Source organism: Dufourea novaeangliae, unplaced genomic scaffold (assembly GCF_001272555.1).
Source record: "Dufourea novaeangliae isolate 0120121106 unplaced genomic scaffold, ASM127255v1 scaffold8, whole genome shotgun sequence".
NCBI classification, from domain to species: domain Eukaryota; kingdom Metazoa; phylum Arthropoda; class Insecta; order Hymenoptera; family Halictidae; genus Dufourea; species Dufourea novaeangliae.
The window spans coordinates 8,135,875-8,162,672 of NW_015373923.1; the positions used below are offsets into that span (position 1 = coordinate 8,135,875).

The 26,798-nt window shown below is 36.8% G+C and overlaps 1 protein-coding gene across 1 annotated transcript in view; it reads left to right on the top strand.

Annotated features, from left to right (window-relative positions):
* Nucleotides 1-685: 685 nt before the first annotated feature.
* The window catches only part of LOC107194777 (nephrin-like), a 94,780-nt gene continuing 68,667 nt past the window's right edge, over nucleotides 686-26,798 (top strand). Inside the window, exons 1-3 of the mRNA XM_015584470.1 lie at nucleotides 686-813; nucleotides 15,189-15,397; nucleotides 20,437-20,553. Of these exons, the coding sequence (XP_015439956.1) occupies nucleotides 686-813; nucleotides 15,189-15,397; nucleotides 20,437-20,553 (454 nt within the window). The remainder of the gene's footprint in view (nucleotides 814-15,188; nucleotides 15,398-20,436; nucleotides 20,554-26,798) is intronic.

Below are 26,798 nucleotides of genomic sequence, written 5' to 3' on the forward strand. Positions count from 1 at the left end.
TTTATAATTTGGTTTGTAATTTCGACATTTACGTTACGCGATAGAGCTGCTGGAATTTATTTTACGAATCAACGTATCCATAATTCAGATGTTGTCTGTTCAGTGTGTACTACAGGGGATGCGAGTAATATGTAATTAGTGTTTGATTGGTAATTAATTAAATTACTATAATGTTTTCCAGTCAAACACAATAGCCGAACGCCTATTAATCAATTAATGAATTAATAACCGAAATATTTCCTGCATATTACATTATGTTATATACATAACTCAAACGATTCAGTTTGATCATTTGATAATAAATTGATATACATAGTTATACTACGATGCCAAAATAAAGACTCGAACCGTACGTCGTGGGATCAGTTTTTGTCATATTAGATTTGATCAAACATTCATTTGATAATCAATTCGTATCGAATATTAGATTCGATCAAGAATTCTTTTGACAATCAGTTTTTAACTGACATTCCTTTTGGCAAATACGCTTGACAATAATATATTTTCTCGTCGAGTTATCGATATCGTTAGATGGGAGATTGAATCCCTCTGTATCGGAACGTACGAATGACATTTCATTCGGTCGTTTCGAAGACGATCTACTTCATAAAAAATTCCACTCACCGTCGTTTTCTTATTATATGATATACCTGACTCTCGGCTTGTCTTTGTCGTTGCAGTGACAATGATAGATGCGGAGGCAGTGGCAGGTGGAATTGCTCAGTTACCGTGCGACGTGGAACCGCCGGTCCCCGGAGACAAGCTACATCTAGTTATTTGGTACAAGGAGGAGGCAGACGCGCCGATATACAGGTAAATTTACACTTGAGTTCCTCGCGTCTACATCGCGAACACCTTATGCGTGTTGACCAATTTACACGAGACAGAAATTCCGTAGAAATTCATTTCTTTCTATTAACGCTAGAACTACCAGATCCTTATTTTATAATACAGGTAAATATGCTGGTAATTATAATACACAGGTAATTTTATTGAGTGTAAGGGAAAGTTCTGTCGTTTTTTATTTTGCCAACTTTCAAAGCTTCTTGCCAATAGATGCCAATAGATATTGCAACAAGATTTACGTCAGTTCTGAGTTTAACTGTTCTATTGTTCCAGTAATAGAAATTAGCCCAGTGAATTGATTATTTTCTATATTAATCAGTTTCACAATGTGTGACTCAAAAGGGCGTTGGAGGCACTGCATGTTGTATGAGTATCAGAAATGTGTATTTGGCGAAGTTGCAAGGATCTCGAGAACCGGCCAAAGATAATTCGAAAAATTTCGAAGCGGTGATTTTTTATTAAAACAAAAACCCAGGTCAAAGAAACCAACACGTATTGATAATGATGTTTCACGCATAGTGAAAGAGAACAATCTTTTTTATCATGTTATTAACAAAAACAATAAATAGACTGCGCATTTTAATGCAAAAATGATACTCTCTAAAGTAACTCATAAAGACAAGAGCAAAGAATTTATTTCTCAACTATCGTATTGAGTTCAGAATAAAATAGAAAACTCAAGTAATAACAGTAATGACTTTTCACCAGAATGAAAGAGGAAATAATGGCATTAAACACATTTCTTATTGATCGATTAACCCTAGAATGCATACAATCAATCCTCGATAAGTGTTCGAAGACTCTTCAACACTGAATATTAAATATTTCATAAACTAATGGCCGTATGCGACCGAAACAAGTATCATTTGCTTCAGAATTCTAAGCTCTAACTCTGCCAAATCTAATTAAAAAATCAGTGTTACATCTAGGGACCTCTTCTTGTAAATAGCAAGGAGCCTTCGTACACTCATCGAAAATTTATTAATACATAGTATCTACACAAAATATATTTTTGAAAGAAACTGCTCCATTATAATATTATTTAATATATGATATATTATAATATAATATGGTCTTTTATTATTGAAACGTATATATCTACCAACCTGAAGACGTTAGAATAATTACAACTTTTAGGGTTCAGTGGGGTATTTAATTGCCCCTGTATGCGTTTTAAGGTTCAAACAATTTTACAGTCCGCCAGTTTTTATGTATACATATAGGAAATTATGTTGTACGACGCTCCAGTAACTGGAAGAACGAGCCGAATTATATATTATTTGCCGTGGACAAATATTTTGGGAAAGTGAAACTTGGGGAATTCGGTGTACCGAGGCAATCAAAGACACTTCGACGATCCTGACCCCCCTCGTGGATGATGTATAAACATTAAGTGATTTTTCTTCGGAATAGTTTCTGCCTCTCGTAGCTTCAAGATTCTCTGCCACTTCGAGGATTCCACGGGATAAATGCTGCATTGCGGGCAATCCGTTCTCTCAAAGCATTCTTCCCATAAATTCATTTTCGTCCGGCGAATTTTACGTCTGAAATGCTGCCAGTTTCCCCTCTGTTGTTTGTATTTCGTTATCTATTCTTTACGGATTTCTTTTGCTTTATTCCGCTAATTACGCGGTCGAGCGTGCTGTGTAATAGGTGGACCGCGAGTTTTAACGTGACTTCGTTGGCGAGAAGCATTACCTTTATCGAGATTTCTGTCTAGTTCAGAATAAAATAAAGACAACGATAAAGTTTCTTCTTTTAAATTATATTTTTTTTTAGGTTTTATACTAGAAGTACCGAACCCGTCAAAATGATGGATTCCAGATTTTTTAATCGTGCAGTTTTTCTTTTTTTAATAATAAATGAAGTTGAAAATTTATGTTGGAAATTACAAGCTTCAGTTCAAACAGTCGCCATTTTGTAAAATATTGATATTTGAAAATCTGCTTCGGTATGTACTAGTTTCTTTTGTCTACTGTAATATACAGTTAAAAAAATTTGTTTCAATTGAAAGCCCGATGGAAATATATCTGGAACCACTGTTGGTGTTTTGATGAAACGGGTTATAATTTGATGGCAGTCATTTTCTTCTGTTGATAGATACGTAGCTCAAGTTTTTCAGAAATTACTAAAGAAATAACATATAATAAGATGTATATGTTGAATTTTTGATTTTTGAAATAATTTTTTAATTGTCCCTTATGTAACAGCGCAAAAGTATATGTATAACCCCGTAACCAAATCAGCCTGAAAAGATGTTTGTGTATCTTTGCTCTAACATCTTGATTGTTGAAGAAAAAAACACAAAAGAAAAATACGACCTTTTCCGTCGAAAGTTGAATTAATAGATTTATATTGAATTCTTCATTTATTTCATTATCTTGAAAAAAATTTCGCGAAAATTACGACTCATCGAAGGTGGCCACTTAAGGAGTAATTACTTAAAGAATAAATATAAATACTCTAACTTTTTCGAATGTTTTTATTAATGTATTAATAATTATTTTATTAGTAGTTATTATTAATGTATAAAATTACTAAACAGACGATGTTCCTGCTTTAAACTCGCATGAATATAGTCTAAGAAGCTCTTCAAAGCAAACCAATTCCATCTTCTGCTGACAATTTTCCACCGTCGTGGTCACGGCTATAAAAAAAGAAAAGAGTATAGATCTACGTTCTCGCGTGGAGCGTGTTAAAAGGACGTCGATTCGTGTCGCAAATCCACTCCTCCGGTTCGGGAAATGCCATAGAAAGTGGAACGAAGAAGACCCGTTCACACGGTGTCGGAGACTCTGACGTGCAAGAACGATCCGTATATTAGGCTACGTATCCGCGTGAACTCTCAATGTTTATGCTGAGTGTCCACGTGAGAATTACCCTCGAGAATTATGCTGCGTGTCCACTTTAAAGAAACTGTACAGGATTATTATAAATTCTTTGATACGAACTGTTGGAAAAGAAAATGAGAAGAATCTGATTTTCTTCTCTAGGAGTTTCGTGTTTTGTGCAAAGTTCCGTCGAAATAAATAGGTGCACTGCCACTTAAACAAGAACAATGGATTTTTATTATTAATTATTATTTCAAACGAATCGATATTATTTTTATGTTTAACTAACAGTATTGAAAATGAAGTTCCGAAATAAATTATTTCGAGTAGTTATTTTTTATTTTCATATTAAATAAAATTTGCCCAGATCTGCTTACAATTGTTTCTGGGCTCAGACAGACATGTTAATAATCTGTCATTTATTTTTCTATATGGCTTAGTAATGAAAATACTGAAATGTCCAGGACTACCCGCCTTTCCCCTACACGCAGCATAAGCTCTAAAAGAAAAAGTTTCCCTCGGAGGCCCGTACTCATCAGAACAATCTGCTCTCCAGATTAAGACTCCCAAGTCGCCACGCAGCATAAGGGTATGAACGTCCTCGAAGGACCGGTTTGAGGAAACTTAGCCCGCGGACATCGGCAGGCCGCAAACCTCTTCCAGCCCCGAGGCGATTCGTCCCGAAAGAGAGCGAAAAAGTCGCGGAACACCTGCCCAGTTGCATCGTGATAATCGCGTGGGGCTCGTAATTCGCCCGATCGTATTGCTGAGTCGTTATATCCTCGTGGAAATACTATTCGTTGCTTGGAAGATGGGGCAAGTCGAAGGAATGCAGGTCTGATTGGTTGTGTCCCCTTAAATTCTATTCAGAATTTAGAATTCTTAGAATTCTTAGAAATTCTATTCAGAAGCTCGTTTTCCTAGAGATAGACTATTATTTTCATTTCTTGAAATGACTGTTTGCCTTTACAGTTGGATTAGTATTTGATAGTAAATAAATAAATATTCGAGTAATTCGAGCAATTCGAATATTTACAAGTAACTCGAAACTTAAAGATCTGTTCGAATATATTCGAGTAATTCGATAATTTTCGTGCAAGAAATTTATCTGTAAGTAAATCGAAGTCTTAAGAGGACTCGAATATTCGAGTCGTTTGAGATTTTCAGACAGTCCGTCGATTTCAACTATAGACTCCTCTCGATTATTGTCTGGCTTGTTTTACACGATTATTGTCCAGGCGTTATCTAGGGAGGGGGTGGGGGTGGAACCTGTCAAGCGCATACATTGTTACCCCTCCACTTTTGTTGCCGAGGCTCGGGCTTCGGGCAAAAAACGAATTTACTTTTTTTTATTGTCCCGAACCCGAGTTTGGGACAATAATCGAGAGAAGTCTATAGCTCGGAAAATTCAAACGCTTGACTCGACTCGAGTAATCGAACTGAATTCAGTTCTGCCTGTAAATCACAAGTACTCGAACACTCTTACTATAGTGCCGCTTAGTCGGTAAAGGGTTAACCAATTTGAACACGTGGTTAGGCATCGATCTGTTCCGTTGCAATGATCCTGGTTCAGGTAAATAAAAGATGGTGGCGTTGGGGTGAAAGAATGTAATGTTCATTTTTGCGAAAGATTGAATATAAATATGTCCCTTGTCGGGATGTTGGATCGCCGGCTAAGAGATAGAGTTGGTCGATGAGGATAGAGAGACACCGAATACACGGTTGTCAAATGAGTGGATTTATTAGTAACAGTAAACCAGCCCGCGGATACGCGTGACGTGCCCGCGTTGTACAATGGCATGGGGGCAATATGATTCAGTGTTGCGCGAGACAATGTATATAACATGGGAGGGAGAGGGATGCCGTCAGTTTGTTTCATATGAAACGGCAAAGTGAGAGTAATGCGCCACGACGTTCTTTTGTATTGAGATATATAGAAATATAAATTAGAAGCGGAATTGCGGGTGACCGGGTTCGGGAGAGTTTGACACACGGATTGCAGGTGCACGGGAGTGGATGCGTGAAAAATATGCAGATTTGGCGGAGGATATGAATGTGGAGGACTGGAAGTAGTATTTGAACGCTGAGAGAATTTTGTAGTATGAATTTGTAGAACTCTCCGATAGGAAAATTCGTGACAAATAGAGCTCCAAGGGAGAATTTGAGTACGGATTCTATGATATTCTGAAAGCTCAGTGGTCTGCTATTCTAGAATTTGAGATCCATGCAGTTTTGAAATTCCGAAGCTTGTGGGCCACTGAATCCACGGAACGCCAATCTTTTAAAATTCGAGAAGTACAGAACTCCAAATTCTTCATAATTGCAACTTCAGGACTCTAAGGTTTTTTTGGAACATTTGAAATTTTAGGGATATAGAGCTCTAGGACTACGTGCATCGATTCTTAGAGAACATTGTATCTCCAGCACTATAGAATTTTTAAATTCTAGGTCATGTTCTGAAGTATGAAAACTGTAGACCATCAGAAACATGGTATATAATGTGATCCTCAAACCATAGAACTCCAGAAGACCTGAAAATCCATAGAATTCAGAAATTCGAAAACTCTAGAATTCTAGAGCTATCAAACTTAAAATTTTCAAAGCTCTGGAACATTTCAAAAGCACCATACTCCTTAGCTTGATCCTCTCACACCACTTTTACCCGGCAATATTCATACCTCCGCCCCCAAAACGTCACTTCATCCCCTCTATCTCCCTCCCCACTCTCTATCCGCGACGTTACATGACCGAACGCCCCAACATACACGACAACGTTTAATTTCATAAATGTTCTCGGTGGTTTTAGTCAGAGTGTTCTTGCCAGCGACTCGGGTTAAACGTCCATAAAATGAATTGCTCGGTCCCATCCCTCCCCCTTGAATCCCATCCGATCCCAAAACCCCCTCCCCGCATTTTTCAGAGAACACGAATCGCGACGCCAAGAATTATGGGTCCGCGATATTACCCGCGGCTCGTATGTACTGCTCTCCTTACTTAAAATGTCCAATCTAACAAATTATCATTTTTCAAGATTTCTCGAAATATTTGGAGTCCCATATGCTTTTCACTTTCTAGTTAAAGTTAGAACTGCCAGCCTGCTGTTTAGGGCTCTAGAAACAGCCTAATTTATTTGTCCTAAATGGTCTTTAAATGATTCCACTAATTCATATTGTTCTATGTAACATCTACTAATTTAGATAATTCTAAGTTATGACTTATGTTTATGCCTCAGTAAGTTATGTTCAAGATACGTGTAAATAATAAACTCAAAGGACTTGATTTATAAATCACATCGTACCATTCAAATGCATACTACGAATAACTAGATATATGTATATTTGATCACTTTGCAACATATTCGAATACTTAAATATTCTAATATTCAAGTATTTGAATAGTATTGAAGTATTTGAATATTGAAGTAAGTATTCGAAATTTATTCGTAGTATTCAAATACTCTGTAAAATATTAGAATACTCGAGTATTCGAATATTGAATAAGTATTCGAAATTTATTCGTAATATTCGAATACTCATAAAATACTCGAATACTAAATTATTCGAATAGTCCCAGCCCTAGTTTGAATACGTCAGTTAGGACAATTAAGCTAAGGAGTGTAATTTAAGTAATACGTCCATCGTTCCTCGCAGTGAAACTTCACAGTCCATAGTTTTATTTAAAGCGAGAACTCGCGCTGCGGCGAGTTTATTTTACTCCGTGTGCCCGAGGCCAAGGATTTCCACAGTTATCCTCTGGCTGGTGCGCGAACCGCCGTCTTATATCTTTGCGCTCGTTTTCTTGCTTTTCATTCTGTTTCGAAGAACAACGCGCGGGCTTTCAACACCCCCCGTTCCACGCTCCGCGGATACGCAAAGGGATTCCATGTTACTTGGTAGCGGTGAGTTTCGCGGGGGTTGAAGAGTCGGGGCTTGTTTAGTGGAAGAACTGGCGGTATCTGGCTGTTTTCTTTTTATTTTTATTTTTTTTTACAGACCTCTCTGTGGTTTAAAGCTGGGTAGTTTGGCGGCGAGATGTGATGCGTGATAGCTTCGGTGATGGTTAAATTATGATCGTAAAAGGGGGTTGTAAATACGACGGAAGCTTTTCTTAAAGTTTAACTGTTTATAGATCGAAAACGGCGGTGCTGTGGGTGCTGGATTTTTATTGGGCCACTTTGGGATTTTATGAGTGTTTATTTAATCTTGCTGGGATATGGATAGGGAGAGAGTAGAGGATTATTGTTGGACCTGAATTATTTATTGACTCGTTTGCTGTTGTTATCTGTTCCGTTCACGTAAATCTACTTACTCGCAGAATTACCCGCGCACATATTTTGTATATTGAAACAATGTTCAAATTCGAGATATTAATTATAAATTGTTGAAATTATAATATTACATATAATTTATAATACATATAAAATATATGTTCGTAGTACCTACATGTTAAATACTAATACTTATAATTTGCACCAGTATACATTTTGATTAATTTATTTTTGGTTACGATGCGTTCAATTGAAAAATTATACATGATATATTTGGAAAAGTATTATTATTAAATTAATATTTCATTGGATACCTGGCTATTTCATAATAAATTTTAATCTATCAGAGATAGGTCGAATTAATTTTATTTGTGAGATTCGGTGTCTGCTTCCTTCTGCCGCTTGCAAACATAACAGTATTATTTTGAACAAACAGTGTTCGATGTTTCAGTTGAATGATTTAATTGAATTAGTGAAATTTTAAATCAAATTTTAAATCTTAATTATATTTTTTATCAGAGAAACGTGTAAATTAATTCGATACCGGTGGTTCACATGTATTTATAACGATCGGGCGATTTATAAGTATATTTCCTTAATTCGATTTTAGCTTAGACCAAGTTTAGTTCATGTATGTATATTAATTCAAGTAACGCAAGAATTTCTTAATCACGATTTTATGCTAACAGAATTATAATTGTAAATTCTGTTTTTAACATTAGTTCATAAGTGACTGTATAGAGACAGTTATAATGACTATTCGTAAGCCTAAAATTATAGTAATTTATCTCGTCTCCAAAAAGTACAACAGCTTTTACAGGCATCGTAATACTGCAAAATATCTTGTAATATCTGTTATCTAGCAAAAGTAAGTATGTACAGCTCGTTCGTTTTCTTCTTTTGCGTCTTTATTGTAACCAGTTTCTCCACCGCGCGAGCTGATATATGAATTGCACGGAGCTTAAAGGTATCCCGCGTTAAAATTATGGACACAGCTCTATTTCTCGCGGTGCATAAGTAACAGACATCCACGGTGTTACATTGGCCAATTTACGTCAAAAGTAATAGAACTTCTTTAAAAACGTAAACTAATTTCTTTCCTTTACTGATTTTTTCGTACAATTGTTATTTAAGGGATTTTTGTAGTGGAAAGGGCTAAAAAACGAGATGATTTTGAGGAATTTCTAAGAAGAAAACCAATACAGCTATTAACCCAAAGCTGGTCATTTTGCCACAGCAACTAAAAAAATGGTAGTCGTGAAATCGACCATTGCAGTTGCCTGAAACAAAAACAAAACGAAAATATTCTTAATCTGTATGAGTGTGGCTATCGTTGGAACCAAAATTTTCAAAAGTTATCGAAAAAAAGAATTAACAGCATTTAAAACTGTGTTCATTTTATATAAAAAAAATATTTGTTTTTTTGGAGTTGCAAAATTTCGAGTTTTGTATGTTTTGTGCAAAAGAAAAACACATTTATGAGGGGCTGAACATCGTTCCGCCTTGCCACGGATGCTCCAAAACGAACCGGAGTCCGTCACACTCATCGAAATATAACTGTATCCCCAAAACGAAGAAAATCTTTTAACGTCCGACTTTAAAAATGATTGAATTACATAGTAGAGACCCTGCAAAGTATCTCTGAATTTTTGTAGATTTTTTATACTCTATAAGACGAAAAAAAAATAGGTGTGGATATAAAGGACCCAGGGAGGTGACGGAAGCCGTCAAAATAACGGAGATCACGAAGAGTTTTCGAATTTCATTGCACATACGAAAATAAACAAATTTTTTAAATTCTTGATAAAATCAACCAGCCATTATTGTGAAAAGTTCTCGCGAAACTATCGAGTCGTCGTACTGTTAATAACCCTTTGTTCAATACCTCCAAAGTATTTATACTTACTTTGAAAAATACTTTCTTCCAGAATGCTCGTTACTTCTCGTGATTCTGTAAACGAATTAATAGCTGCAGGGGAGTTATGTGGCGAATGAAGGAAAATGGCGGCGTATGCGAGAAAGAAAAACTGTCGCGCGACGGAACACAAAAGGGAAGGTCGGCGTCCGTGGTAGCTCGTAAACATTTTAAAAAATTCCGCGATAACCACCGTGGTAACAAATGGCGGTGCATAATAACGCTGACAGAATGTGGCTCGCGATGATAGCGGTCGAGGGCGGAATTCTCGCGGGGAAATGTCGCGTGTCTCGGAAGACACGCGTATATGCACGAGATAAGAAAAACGATCGTGGTTAATTATTAGAGGTTGGTCACACTGATCCTTCATTGTGTTGGTCAATAATAGTGTCAGTTGCGAAATTTCAGATCGTAGTGTATCGATTAATACCAGCCAGAGTGACACGTACGGGAAAGGTGTCCCCTTAAGGCGTAATTTATATAAAAAATACAAATGCTGATTATTTAAATAAATGTAAAGTAGTTTTTGTAAGTTAGTCTATCTATCTTATAATGGGTTTGAATAAAATTTAGGTACTTGATCAATTATATTTTTTATTCACATTTCTTTGAAGGCATACTTAAGGATCATTTTGTAATGCATGTGTATAAAATGATTTATGAAAACATAAGAACAAAATATGGAATAAAATTTGTTCATTTAACGCTTAGTTTTCGAGAAAATCGACTTTGAAATCTGCTTGATACGCGGACAATTGGATAGGACTTGGCGTCTGTTCATTGCATTCCGTTTCTACTTACTACTATGACGGTCGTGATTTAACTTCATTCACGACCGTGATTGCGATTTTTTTGTAAGTAACAAATTTGTTAATGTAAGTCCTTGATCTTTAAACAGAAAAATGTATTCAATATGATTTTACGATAAATTACATTACTATTTGTGTTTTTAAAAATTAGTAAAAAAAACAAGAAGATAGATTATAATATATAATCATTAATTTATTCATTATTCTTCATTGTTTCTAATTATTCCTTCACTTTATACGTTATAACTGGAATTTTTGTATTGATGTCGTCAATATAAAATATACAGGTTATGTGTCGCGTGTAAAGAACTGTTAGGTTTCTCCACTAATCAGAAACGATCACGAAAAATCATCGATCACTGTGAAAAATCACCACAATAAAACGTGTTACAGATGAATTTTCAAAGTCGATTTTCTCGAAAACTAAGTCTTAAATGAACAAATTATATTCCATATTTGGTCTTATTTTTTTCATAAGGGATCACCTCGTACCTGCATGTACATGTTATTGGGCCGCACCCCGTATGAGAATCGCTACACGAATTCCATCGTTCTTTCGTTTCTACTTTCACCATATGGCTGGGTGTTATATATTCCGAAATGAAAAGAACACCACCCAGGAATTGCAAAATTTACATCGATATCCACGGACCGCCAATCAATAGTCGCCCATGAAAGGGGAGTGCATCGTTCCGTGAACAATTTTATCGCGCGTATTTATAGCGTCTCCCGTGAGGGTGGCTGCGACCAGACGACGTTGGGATAGGAACGAAGGAAAGAGCAAGGAAATGTAAATAACTCGTTGGAGGAATTACTCCGTGGGGATGAGAGACACGGCGCTTTGATCTCTTTAAGAAAGCTCTCGCGCCATCGATACTCCGTAAATTTCGTTAGATCACCGTCCCAGGCGCGCAACCGATGGGATACCCATCCTTCCTCCATCCCGTAATAAAAGTACCGTCGCGTAAAAGCCAGATATTAGACGGTAAAGTGGCTCGAAGTATCTTTAAGCGACTCTGCTTTTCCTTGATAACCGTGTCCCACAGTACGGACGGTGTTCTCTCGATTGATCGTTTCGCCCGCGGAGTTCAGTCGGGGCCAATATGAAAGTTCCACCCACACCTCACCCTTAACTTTCTGTCCCAATTTTCGGAAAGAAAACTCGACGTATGACCTCATAACGACGTGAATATGGCTGTACGTTTCGTGCAATTCACGTGATAGAATTTAGTTTTAGAATTAGAATTAGTGTTCAGAATTTTACCGACCTGAAAATCGGTTCACAGAGGTCCACGGAATTTATTGGTCTTTATAACCTAGGCACGATGTTCATATAGAAGTCTAGACTATACAAGGGATAAGGAAAAAAATAAAAGGAGGCGATCAAAAATTATTTTTTCATTCTAATTTAAGAATTACAGTGGACTCTAATTATATTGCCATGGTCGGGGCTGTAGGGGAGTAAAATGGCAATGAGTTCAGAGCCCCCTCCATGCTAAGTTCTATCGTCATAGCCTCGGATCGTGTTGGTGCGTACGCAACGTGGTGGGAGAGCGAATTTATGTGCTCGAAAGTACGTGTGAAGGGGAAGTGCCACGCGTGGCAATATGTTTAGTGGCAATATAATTAGAGGCCACTGTATTAGTGTATTACAGTCTGAACACTCAGTGCCAAGGAGCCTTCAAACATTCATCGATGATTTACTTTATTATTTTGGTTAACTGTAAAATAGTAATTATACAAAAGTTGTAAGATTGTTTTTTAAAAACTTGTCCAACTTATTTGTAGTCCTTTACTTTCCAGACCGTTTTACTGAAGGATACTATTGCGCAAAATGGTACTTCTAGATTTGTATCTGCTTACTGATTAGTAGTTACAGATGTTTATGGATTTATACCGTCCCCTGACTGCTGTCAGTACTCGCTGCTAACACACATCAACTGTGCTTTACTGTTGCTGTTAATATTTTGAAACTTAATAAGTTTTCTCATTCAAGTTAATTCTTTATTAAAGAAACAGATTAAAAATCAGAAAGAAATTGCTGTGCCTGCCAGACACTGAGACAGAGGGTGGTCCAACAAAATATCGAAAAAATCAATAAAAAACGATTCTTTTCACATTTCAATAGTTTCTTTCCTCCTAATATAAAAATAATTTTTAAAAAGTCATATATAATGGGGTGCCTAATCCTCTGTACCAAAGCTGTACAGATTATTATCCATCAAGAGATTAATGAAATATTAATTCGACACAAGGTACCAGATTTCCGTTTTCACTTTCTTCCTCACAGTCTAATTGGTCACTTGGCTCCGTGTCCGGACTAGTTAATCAGTCAATTAATCTTCGAATGATTTATGAAGTATCGCGATCGCCCAAGCTGCCCGCTGTCGATGACTAAGTGCAGCTGGTCACGAATAATTTCATTGATAACTGGTATTAACGTGTACTTACCGCACAGAGAGATTTATAAGCACGATTCACGTGTCAAATAAACTTAATAGAAACCAGAAAGTCGTGTATAAATTGTAGAACTGTTGGAAATCGTAACATAATCTTTGCAGAGATTTATTATCCTTTCTGTAGAAGGCAAACCGCGCGACAACAGAACTCGAATAATTACGCTAAAATCTCCCTTATCTCGTGTAATATTAGAATAACACTGTGTCGAGCTCGGTCGAGGCTTTCTTAAATATGAAACCCTCGTATTTCATGCAACGGAAGAAAGCAGAAAAGCTCTTGGGTTCGCTCGCGGCGGGAATGTACATATACAGGAACGAATTTCGGGGTCTGTTTTCTTTCGTCGCTACGCGATATTGCGCTCGGAAAGCCTGCGCTGCTGGAAAACGTTTATAAACGTGGATAACAAACTGCGACAAATATAAAGGAAGCAACAGTCGGTGGGAGAAGCTTATTGGCAGCTTCGTCGGCGTGGAAATATTGAAAGAACGCGTCGATTAACAAATGAATTCTTTATGTTGGATTACAATAACACGAAAATTTGCTCGCATAGAATCTCGGTCGTAAGTATTATCACTGGAACAATGAGATCTGTGAAAATGACGGATTTCAGTTTTCTTATTTTGCAATTACTAAAATTGTTAAGGTCCTTTTTATTTTAATCTACGTTGACTTTTAATTTATTGTACATTTCACATTACAATCTATTGTATTATATTGTATATGTTATGAATAGTATGTATTTGTATACATATATTGTAATATTATAATATTATAATATAATATTGTATATATTATTCATGTCAGTGTATGTATTATGCAATTCAGATTAGCATGCATTCAACGTTGGTAGTTTTGGTGTTCATGATTATGTATCAGATTCGAAAAGACGTTTCAATCATATTTATTTTATAAATCTTCCACAATATATCATTTTTACGAAATGTCACGTTTAAGACATTGTCTTAATACTTAAGAACGTGAGTGTATATTCAAAAGAATGAGTACAATGTTCATTAAATAAGGTGTTCGTGCCAATTCGCATTCTCGAATCAGTTTAGAAAAACAGAGATTAGATAGAAACTAATTTTTCCTTATAACGATTATATCATATGAAATATCACAGAAATCTGTATTAAACTTCAACAAAATTTTCAATCTGCATTCTGACAGTACCGAATTTTTTAAAATTTAAACAAAAATTGACGAATAAATTTAGGTCTTGCATTTTATTTTCATACTTCCAATATTTTAACATCTCAATTTCTACACCCATCTACTATGAAATTCGTAAATCTGTACATATATAGAAAATTTAAATGAGCTGTTAATAGGCCAAAATGGTTAACTCTGCTTTTTGAATTTTCTCAAGTTCTAGTTCCAAAGCACTTAAAAAGTCCTTAACTTTTTATATTGCTATACTTCATATTTTTATATTTTTGTGCAGTTAATGAATTGGCAAATGAACGGCTCATACACAGACAAATTACATAATAGATACTAAATAAATCTATAAGCTAAACCTCATCCGTCCGTTGTATCAATTTGGCACATTTTTTCCTAACGAATGATGCTATTATTTTACAGAATTTGCAAATTTACATACTTAACTCTTCATTATATAAATTTCTTCCCCCTATGCCAATTCGACATCGAATAGCAAATTATGTTATGAAAATGAAGGCCGGATAAGGATTAAATAAAAGAACAAATGTTACATGAACATAAATAACACATATACTAAATCTCTAAATTACAGAGAATTAAAAAAAAATATTCAAAATTCCGTCCTTGTGCGTCAGTATGTAAACAGTCCCGCCCCGAAATAATTCGAAATTCTCCGAGAATCAATATGAAAAATGATCTGTTCTTCCTCTTTCACTCCATCACACTCTCGAAAGCCAAAACACGACACGTTCGACAGTTCACGAGCGTACCAACTGCGCCCACCATTTCTTATTCCGACGCGAAACACCCCAAACCCTTGCGAACCGCGGTGGCCGTCCCCGAAATTTGTTCTCCGACCCTCTTTTTCTACACAAGCCACCCTTGATTGTTTGCAGTTTCGACACACGAGGACGAAGCAACCTGGAACAGGGGAAACACTGGCAGGATATCAGCCTCGACAAACGTGCCTTCTTCAGATACACCGAGCACCCGGCGAAGCTCACCCTCGAGAACGTCCGTGAGAGCGACGCCGCCGTTTACAGATGCAGGGTCGATTTCAAGCAATCGCCGACCAGAAACAGCAAAGTCAATCTCACAGTGATCAGTAAGTGTTCAACGAATCCGATCTACGTTTACCCCCCTGTTCGATTTTTCTTCCCTTAATTCGATTTTTCTTTCCACCATTCCCAGATTCCGTTTCTTTTCTCCTAATCTCTATTTATAAGTTCTTGGCGATGATATAGGGACAGAGGGCATATTATAGGTTAGATACCACGGCAGTGTATAGAGGTTGTTTTTGGAAATTTGGGACATTTTGAGTCGATTCTATATGGTAAACTAACTCGGGAACGTTTTTTGCTGTTATATCGAAGAATGGAAAATCTTGTGTGGCTTTTGTAGTTCACATAGCCATTATTAAAAATGAAAAATCGTAGATGCCCGTTTTTTTATTTAGGTTGGATACAGGTCGTTATAATTGGTAAAAATATTATATTAAGTGAAGTAGATCTTTAACACTTGTACTACGTAGTTCAGTATTGTTGTGATAATATAAGTAATATTTATTGTATTTTAAGTATATTTTTTGAGTAATTCAGGTGTTCGATGCGACTATCCGTCAACGACTTACGCTCGTGTGAATTTCGGAAACGACAAATGTCGCTTCTACTATATTGAATCGAGACAATATTCACAAAATACAGTTCCTTGACAGAAGCAATTGATTTTTGATAAGTACTTGTAATAAAAAAATACGTCATTTGATACAATATAACTCATTTTACCAACTTTGATTGCCTGTATCTCGGCTAAATAAAAATACGGGCTGTTATGATTTTTCACTTTTAATAAGGGCCAGGTGGACTATAAAATGCATACAAGATTTTTCATTTTCTGTCATAAGATCAAAAAACGTTTCGTAGGTCTGAGCTTCTGGACACTAGAAATCTTGAATTCTTGAAGTTTACAACTCTCGAATTTTTTGAATACCTTCGAATGCCTCCAGAATTGAGTTGAAAGTGTTCAAGAATTTAAATTTTCAAGCATTCAAGAGTATGAAGCTCGAGAAGTCCCAAAGTCCAAGAGTCCAGGATTTTAGAAAGTTTATGACACAAGAAACTTGGCAAGTGATACAGACATATAAATGTCAAAATCTTCAGAAGCTCAGTTATTTAAAATCTTGTTGAGACTTCAAAAGTCAAACAATCCAAGATTCTTCCCTTGGACTCGAATTTCGTCGACCTTCGTGCAACTCCATTTGCATCTAAACCAGACCAGAACATTTTTCCTCACGTCACTAAATTGTTCTCACAGTTTTCTTACTCTTACATACCTAAACTTGTACCATACTCATTGCTATTCCTCAAAATCACTCTTTTCTTATCCACATTTCCGTCCATCTCAGCAGATGCTGTTTTTACATTCTTCCCTCGTTACTCGTTTCTTTTAATCTCTCACGAAGAACTTCTTTGATCCTCTTTTTTTTCTGTCTTTCTCTTTTCTATCCTCGACTGAATGTGCACTCCATTCGTCCCTTGCGTCCGTCTGTTTCATTCTCCATTAATCTTTTCGTCCTCCCATTTCCTATCCTTTGAACCCACTGTGTCCATTACTTTCCCTTGACGTGATAATGCAATATTTTTAAATTTCCCTTTACTTAGTAATTTACTGGCCTCTTTTCTCTACAAGTCTCTACTTCCTTCTCCCTTCGTCCGAGTCCACGTCGTTCCATTTCATTAATTCTCTGTTCCTTATTTCTTATCTTAAGCAGGACAAATACCCGTAATATCATTACTTGTTCATTTCATTATATGCACCATTTATTAATCCCCGATATACTTCACGAAAATGTTACTATATAATTTAAATTCAACGTATCTTTCTTTTTTCTTGCTGTTTTTGTATTATATAATTACTATGAGTGTTTCATTCGACTGTGAATGTTTATGTAAATATGGATTTCTTTTGGACTATTCAATACGAAACAGACTTGCAAATAACTATATTTTCATCATGGAAAGTCTTGATAGATTGGAAATAAAGTATACTATTTAGTAGGCATTGATTATGATACTTTCTTTATTCCGTTTTGTACACGTTGTCAGGTTATAATTGCATAAAAATTCACAGTCCGTTCACGTTCTTCCATCAATCTTCATGAAACCCCTGTTACTTTCTACTTCACCCCTTTCGTTTCTCTCGCTTCACTGTTCCTGGTTATTCCTCGCTTCCCTTATGCAAACGGAGAAAACGGTAGAAGGTTATACAAATTCAAAAGAAAGGCGGAACGTCAGGTATACCGATTCTTATTCCTGTCCGTGCGCTGAGCTTACCCACCATTTCTTGAGGAAACTTCTTTGCCCTCCCTTCACCCTCCCGCTATATTCCTATTTCCACTTTTTTCTTACTTCAGTTCGCGGGCTCTCTTTCTTTGCCTCGCCGATTACACATTTCTCCCAGCTATCTGAAGGAGAAAAAAAATGGTGTATAAATTATACCTTCCGCTCCGATTCCTTCTCTTCTTCTTTCCGGTTATTCCTCGCTGAATAAGAATACAGTAGCAGCCGTAAGCCGCAGACAAGGAATCGTAATTTCTGTTCTACATGGCGCAACAGAAACAGGTGCACACACTTTAGAGGCGTACTTTATTCATCTTAAAAGACGAGCTTCTTTACGGAGTATAAAACTTGTATAAATATTATTTCTTTATTTATTTCGTTGAAAAGACGATTTATAGGTATGCACAGCTTGTTAGCGATTCGTCCAATAATAACAGATCAAACGTGTTTGGATATTTTCAAACGCAATTTGTTCAAATAGTTTGAGCAGTGTTTGGTCGTTTCAAACAATTTAGACGTTTTAAACCTTAGAAAAAGTTTGGATGTTTCAAACGTTTCAAAGAGTTTGGATGTTTTAAATGATTTGCATGATTCAAAGTTTCAAATAAGTGAAACGTTGTAAGCGATTTGGATGGTTCGAATGTTTCAAACGTTTCAAAAAGTTTGAATATCTCAAACGATTCAAAAAGTTTGAATGTCTCAAACGTTTGAAAAGACCGAACACTTTTCGAACAGTTTGATTAGCCATCACTACTCGATACGATCATTCATAGATCCTCGAACACATTAAAAAGTGTGGTAGTGAATATAAATGAACTATCCTATGTATAATTATGTTTATGTCACATTGCATTGAGAAAGTACATTTGTCAGTACAAAGAGAAATAGGGAAACAATATTTGAGAAGAATGTAGATACAGAAACCTCTGAAACTCTTTCAAACTCGCTGTGTTAAGTACCTATCATATTGCTATAACATGCTTCCGATCAATATTTGGTGTACAAAAAAATAATAGCCGTCATATTTCAGTTCCTGCTGCCATTTTATTTTATTTTATCGACAAGTTATTCAATTTCCGCTACAGCAATGACAGAAATTTATGAAACCACTTCGAGTAACAGATGTTCCAGCGATTATTCAATACTAACAAAGATTCTCGACAAAAAAGCAGTCTTATTACTTCGCAATACATCTAATACACGAACGGAATTCATCCATTGCGAAATAGAGTCCTTCATCTTTACATTTACAATATAAAAAAAATTATTTTATTTCTCTATCGTTTCGGTTTCGATCTTATATCCTCCACCATATGTCTTTTACTTTTTTTTCCACGTTTCCTCCAACTTTCAGTGTATCTTCCCCCTCATTTCCGACACCTTTCTTTCACTCTCTCTCTTTCTCTCTCTCTCTCCACTGTTCGCTAATTTTCTTCCCTTCTTATTCTCTCAACGTCTCCGATGTCCACCATTTCTACTTCTCCGTCGGCGTTGTTCCAGCCTCACGTCCCTCATCCTCCCATTCTCGTCGCCCTTTGATTTTCTCAGAGTTGATCGAGGCTTTCCGCGATTAGCTTGAACAAGCAGCGAGTGGATCCGGCCTTCTTGACCCGGATCCACGGTTCGGCGAGCAACGATTAAGAGGAGTTTTATCTGAAAGTCGTCTCCGGGAAATCACGGGGAAATACGAGAATTAGACCGTCGACGGTGCAAACGCAGATCCTGGATGTCCCGCGGTATCGACAAACAAATTTTAGCCCGGTCAAATGTTAACCCTCATCCGTCCCTCATTTCCCCAACTTAATTTATCCCTCGGTGTGAAATTGACCCAGTGGTAAAAATTAATATAATGAAGTTATAAATAGTTAAATATTCAAGTTTTTTGAAGTAAAAGTCATGAAACGTCCGCCAAATTGATCTACACATGAAAGAATAACGTCATTTCGTAAGAGAAAACTGTGCCAAATTGACACAAGGGACGGATCAGGGTTAAATATAAAAAAGATTCGAGAACATTCATTGTTTGGAACATTCAAATCATTCTTATAAGATATACTAACCAGTCATTTTTACTACTTTGGTAGTTCTAATATTAACCCTCATCCGTCCTCATTTTGCCACCTTAATTTATCCCTCGGTATCAAATTGACCCAGTGGTAAAAATTAATACAAACAATTAATATACACTTAAATTTTCAAATTCTTCAAAGGAAAAACCCCTAAGCCTCACCTAAATTTACTTACACGTAACAAAATAACAACATTCCTCAGAAGAAAACTGTGTCAAATTATCACAAAGCACGGATGAAGGTTAAACAACAAATTCTCTTCGGATGAATGTTAAACAAGAAATTCCCTAGTGAAATAACTCCTCCGAAAACAATTCACCTCCCGATCGGTCCAAGGATCACCGTTCCCGATCGATTCCCTCCCTCTCCCGAGGCAGATTTAATCGGCCAAACGGTGGTTGGTGCGGAGGGGTCGAGCGTCGTCGTCCATTTCAATTCCGCTTGTCTAGCTCGAAAACAATTTGCATATGATAAGCACGACGCGGTTCTTAAGCGCCGCCACAGGGGCGGTAACGGCCGGCCAGATAAGAATGGCAGCCAAAGTGTCTGGCGGATGACACACCGCGGCGGTAATTCATTGTCGCGCAAATTGATTCGCCCTGTGGAGCCAACCGCCGACTGGTAGTTTGGAGGGGGGGGGTGGGGGGAGGCAACGAGCCCGAGGGTGGGATCGCGATAACGTAAGTGGAAAAACGGGGAAAAGGACGAGCGATCCTCATTGTGCGAAATTATTACAGTACCGCCGGAGCAGCTTAGCATATTGGACGAAGACGGGAGGACTCACATTCCCTATTACGTGCTGGGCCCATACAGCGAGGGCGCCTCTCTCAATATCACCTGTGTCGCTGCTGGTGGTGAGTACTCCACGTTTCGCATACCTTTACTGTCGCGTAGAATTTTTGGAAATGTACGGATTTCTTTGCTGGATACGAATGTGGATTGGAACCGTTTGTGAATATTCTATAGGGTGACCCAATTACGGAGAGTCTAGTGGCCCAGTGACCTTGTTTTTGTTAACCCTTTCGCGAACAGCGCCAGTTATATCCGGGATTCACTAAATACTTCACACTAGCTTGTGCTGGCAGCGTTGCTGGGAAATATGTTAGCGTGTGGCGGTATCTATTTATCATATATATCTATATATCAACGAAATCCTATAAGATTTTACACAGACAAATTGGGAACTCCAAAAATGTAAGACACTCTTAATGTGTACGGTGTGCACACTGCCCCCCAGCCTCGCCGTCGCAAAAGGGTTAAGAAATAATAAGGAAGTATTGATAATTGGTTTTTTCGAGGTCTTACCAACGAACCAAGAAAATCGGTCCCAGACGCGAAATAAATTTGTAAGGTTATGTTTCATATTTCTGCGTGTTACGCATGCGCATATGAATATAGTGAAGTGAACATGTGAATTCAAGTCAAGAAGTATTAACCAATAGGATAAATAAAATAGAATTAAAGTAGAGTAAAGATGAATAGGATAGTAGAAAGTGAGAAGAATAAGAAGATTAAAAGCCCAGATACCACATGACGCCTTGAAGACGCCCATTTTACGGCTGTTTTAGGTCTAAGGCGCCTTTAAGTCGTCTTCAAGACGTCATTGGGCGTCATGTCCTATCAGGGAGAAAGAGGGTTCAGTGATGGATCTCGAGTAACTATAACGATAGATAAACGTTAAATCAATATCTATTTTAACCAAATCGCAGTGCCTTTCATTTTCCGACAGCTTCTGTTCGCTCCGTTTCCTCTTCGTCGCATACAACCCCACCTGAAACACTGTCTCTTTTTCTCTTTCTCGTAAAGTTCGGTTCATTGACACGCGATACCCAGCTAGATTGCCAGTTTACTCTTCCCAAGTGAAGATTCGAGATTTCCAGCCACCTTCACAAAGGTTGCCCGAACGTATTCGCTCGCAGCGTGCGATTCCCACTCGTCCCGCGAGATTCTTCGAATTGTCGTTTCTGTCGCGCTCCCCGGGTTCGTTCGTCCGCCATTTTCCTCTCGCTGCAACGTCCGCCATCTTCCTCCCGTGCTCCACCGGGGACACGGAGGTTTATTAGCCGCGCGTTTTAAGGCGGTAACCTTATATCTCTTCGGATTTGCATGCGAAAAAGCTTCCCGTTCTCGTCGCTCCTTGTGTCTCCTCTCTCTTTTTATCCCTTTTTTTTTAAGGACCTGCGTGAGATTACGACCGCCGGTATCTCTCTCCGAAAGTGAAATTCACGCCGAGAGGCTGACTTTTAAATTGATTAATCTAATGAAAAAAAAAAGGACCGGCTGGGTTGCCGTCGACGACTTAGTATATATATATAGGTGCCTCCCCTGGGGATCTTACGACCTCGGGAGATCTTTATTTACCCTGTTCGCGCGAATATCATTCGCTCGTTGCTCGTGGAAAGGAAGTGCAGACCCTGGGGGCTGTTCCGTGACGGAAGCGACGGCTGTCGAGGAGATCGTAAAATTAAGAATATTCTATTAGCATGGTAATTAGTTTAATAGGATTTGAGATGTTCGTTCACTGTTAGTTTTCAAAAATTTACCTATATGGTGTTTTGTGTTCGGTATTATATTGTTATTCTTTTTAAGATGATTCTATTTGACAACAGTAATGGGGAAGGAAGTCATTGATGTGTTTGTATTGTTTACTTTTTCGTTCATGAGTGTCGATGGAAATATTTTATATCGTTCATTATTCGAACAGTCTGTACTTCGTTTAATTACAGAAATAACTCTGAATGAAATGAATGAACATTAACAACTTCGCTTGGGGGAACTTTCGACCAAACGGATAGTAGTACGAATAATATTATACTTAATTTACTTCGTTCTGAAACGTTTAAAATTAATATGAAATGTCTCAAATTTTAAACAATTCACGAAAAGAGGCAGGAACGGAATGATTAAATTTGTTTAAATTTGTATTGTAAATACATTCGCTCTAGTTTTGCGATTTTTCTGTAATTTTCGCACAAAGGAGTATAGTAAATCTTTATGATTATAGCGCTTCGTTATATTTTGTTAATCACGGAATACATCTCCGAGTCTATTACCTCCCTTATTTAAATGTAAATCTCGTTTGAGATTGAAAAACTCAATTTTAATTTTCACCGTTACAAAATCTGAAATGAAATTCAAATATTTCTCTCTTCGTAATGTCACTTTAGTGCATTTCCATGAAAATGCTACCTAAGGAAATTTTATACTACGTTTTTACCTGTATACCATTGGAATTGAAGATATATGTTTTAATTTAATATCCTTTTCTTAACTTTACAATTGTTAGTTAAATTTGCAAACTGATAGGATTTCTACAATTTCTTGCTTTAATTACATGGAATGTGAATTTGTGAACACTCAGTAAAAAGGATACACACGCTTTTTCATTGAATAGAGAATGCATTTTAGTACACTAATGGCAAAGTTTAATATTAAAGTAAACATTTTTTTAAAAGTAAAAGAATCATTCGTTCGTAAACAGATGTATAGTTATAATTTTGGTCATCGCTTTCACACTATATACACATTTACAGGTCATATAAACACGTGTAAATCACAATAACGAAACACGATGACAACTTTCATATGAGTTTAATGGCAAATACATATTTCATATTTAACGCTGCAGAGATACTAAATCACCCTCTGTAACCTGTAACCCAAATTTATTTGACTGTACAGAAAGCAAATGGATGGCCGTGAAATATAAATAGAAAAAAAAGAAGAATTCTCGTTATACATAATCCACTGCAAGAAAAAACATGACGGTAGAAAATTAAAAAATATATATAAAATATAATATTAATATACGGGTATACATCATTCAAAAGTGTGGAAGCAATTAAATAAAATCTGCAAAAGTCAAGGTACAGATTTTTCATTAAAATCAAAGTCCTATATACATACTACGAATACTATATTATATACGGTACAATGAACTCAGAGGTAGCAAAAAAAAACTTATCTTTACCAAATTTTTGTCTTACCAATCATTTAATCTAATTAACTAACAGTAAAGTAGATTAAATGATTCTCTGCAACAATTAAAAATGATTAAGTACTTCTTTTATTCTCCATTCGTTTTCCGAAACTCTTTATCTAAATAATGTATTTGCCCATCTCTACAGTGTATACCCTAAAATTAACAGAAAAGTCGCATAGAAGCTGTAAAAAAATAAATTTTCATCCTATTTTCATGCTCTGTCAATACAACCAAAAAAACATCTAGCTTTGCATAAATATCGACGGTTTAGTCACCTTTATACGGGGGAACGATGAATCTTCCATGCACGACCGACACGCACGAGCGTGGCACGCGAACGCCTCCGGAATTTCCCATCAGCGGAACAACACCCGGAAGTTGATCGCTTCGGGCGCGCAAAGTATGATTAAAATGAAAATTTAATAGTGCCCCGGATACGGTAAGGAAGATGAAGCAACAGCAGCCGGCACTCTGTGTGTACTACGTAGGCGTCGTCGGCTGCTTTTCGCACGTTTATCTACACGCGACGTCTCCTCCGTTCCGCGTCTTCATGGCTCCTTTGAAGCCCTCCCTCGTACGCGCGCGCGCCACGCTTCATACTGATTTATAAACAGACGCGTTGCCACAATTGAAGCAAGAACGCAAACCCCGCCGGATAACTCAGACGGAAACAAAAATGGATTGCAAGGGAACTTGCATCCGCGAAACGTAATATTACGTCGGAAGATACAGGGTGAGTCAATAAGAACTATAGACTCCTCTCGATTATTGTCCCGAACTCGGGTCCGCGCTGGGACAATAATCTTGTAGGAAGAAATGCTTCAGACCCTTGTAAATTCGTTTTTTAACAAAGTATACGCTTGACAGGTTCCACGATTACTGTCCTGACGTTATCCCCCTCAGTGATGGGGATAACGTCTGGACAGTAATCGTGTAGATGAAGTCAGACGATAATCGAGAGGAGGCTGTACTATTTAAAATGACTCGTTCCCTATTGATCGAATCAGAAAAGATTGTAATGAATTATGTAGCATTTTAAGGGATGCATCGGATGGATATATTGTAATTGGATTTTTTTATATGTTAGTTTTTTCGAGATATCAAGGTGATCTTGAGTTTTTTCAAGGTCAACGCATTTTTTTTAATACCACGTTGTTATCGATAGAAGGACAAATTCAGTGACCTATAGCATGATGGTGTTAAAAAAAAAAGATGCGTTGACCTTGAGAAGACTAAATGTCACCTTGATATCTCAACAAAAATAAGATACAAAAAATAAAATTGTATCTATCCGATGTGGCCCCTTAAAATCCTACATAATGCATGGAAACGTGTTTCAATACAACCAATAATGGGTAATCAATTTTTCTTTTAACAGTTTTTCCGATGTTTACATTAAATATATTATAAAAGTCTCGGTGGGTCCATTATCCTTCATGATGGCGTGTACCCTAAAGAATACTTTTGGTTCTGAACCACGTTTTCAAATGTATATAAATAGCGGTACATAATCATTCCACGAGGAAAAATTTCCCAACATCATCAACGTTAAAATTTGTGTATTCCGTTTACTATTACGAATGCAGCAGTTGGTCTTATGGCTGTAGAAAATAATGGTAGAAATACTGTGGTAGATAGAGATCCAGTCTAATTACTCTGAGTTAGCTGACTATGTACCGAGACATACGACTTGAGGCTTTACATCAGTAGATACATTACTTCTCTGCGCAGCCAAGTAGTAATTCCATTGCTCTTTAAACTACGTTTTACTGTTGAAGTTGCGTTACACTGCCAAGAACCTTTTCTTTGGGTATTCGTTTAGAAGACCAGTGGAGGGCGATGACATTTGTTTATATTTCTCGTCGACATTACTTACTTCCTATGAAACATTATGCTGATTTCTTTCTTAACTTTAGAACCGCCGAGCTTTCGCGTGATACCTTCTCACAAAAGCGACAGAAATAATCGATTTTTGCAAGAATGTAAATCAATAAATTTCTTTTAGACTTTTGGTAGTTTAATGTTAAATATAATACTATTATGTATATTTATTAGTACTTTCCTTAACGTAACTCGTATAATTCTACATCGTTTTGTAATCGACTGTTTCTGATTGTCACTATACTATAAAAACAAGGTAAATACTTTTTTGCAATTTTAACGTTATATGTTTTATTCATTCATTTTACATTGTTAGATGACGTCATGAATTTCGTTGATGGAAAAGGATCATTTTATTAAAAAGGCAATAACGTCGAGGTAGGAACGCCCTGCTTGGAAGCTGTTTAAGTAGAATATGGCTGATCATAGTCAGCCATCTTCACTCAACTCTCCCTGAATTCATTTCGTCTTTACCGCGGTTCCATTGCGTGTCATAAAAATATTTACGATCCAGAAAGTGAATTTTTTAGTAGCGTAAAGCACAAAGCTTGTACTTCCACTGTTTATTTTTATAGACTTACCCCTTATACGGGAACACGTTGACGGTGCAGGGTTATTTTACACTTTCGGGTGAAATCCGGTTCCATTTAGTATAATTGAATTTTGTTTGTTTACGACACACTGTTTTGACAGTTGCTTTACAACGAGACCTCACCTAAATGTAACACATCGAATATTATGAAATTTGTGCCCTCAAAAAAGTAATCTCTATCTAAATGTTACTTTCATTTAGAATAAACAAAAAAAAACAAATAAATATTGTAGTAGTACTATACTGTGCTTAGTATATTATGGTAGTACAATACTCTAGAGGGTGTCAATAAAATATGGGACACTTTTATAATCCCGAATTTTTTTTGTTTTAAATCATCTTTTATGGCGACAGGTAGTACGTATACAAGGGTTTTAAGTAAACTCCAGACTTTTTGAATGGGATTCCCTCGGACAATAAAGTTGCCAAAGTACAATATAATAAGACATTACATACAATAATATATAAATTATTAACATATATATAATATATATACGTACTTTAATAGTTAATAAAAATTATTATTAAATTACGTTCTGGTCTTTCAATTCTATGATTACCGCAAAAAATTTGGAAAATTATGGGTGGCCCTAATTTTTTTGTAGAACGAAGCAATTGCAATATTTCTGGATACACCAACAAAT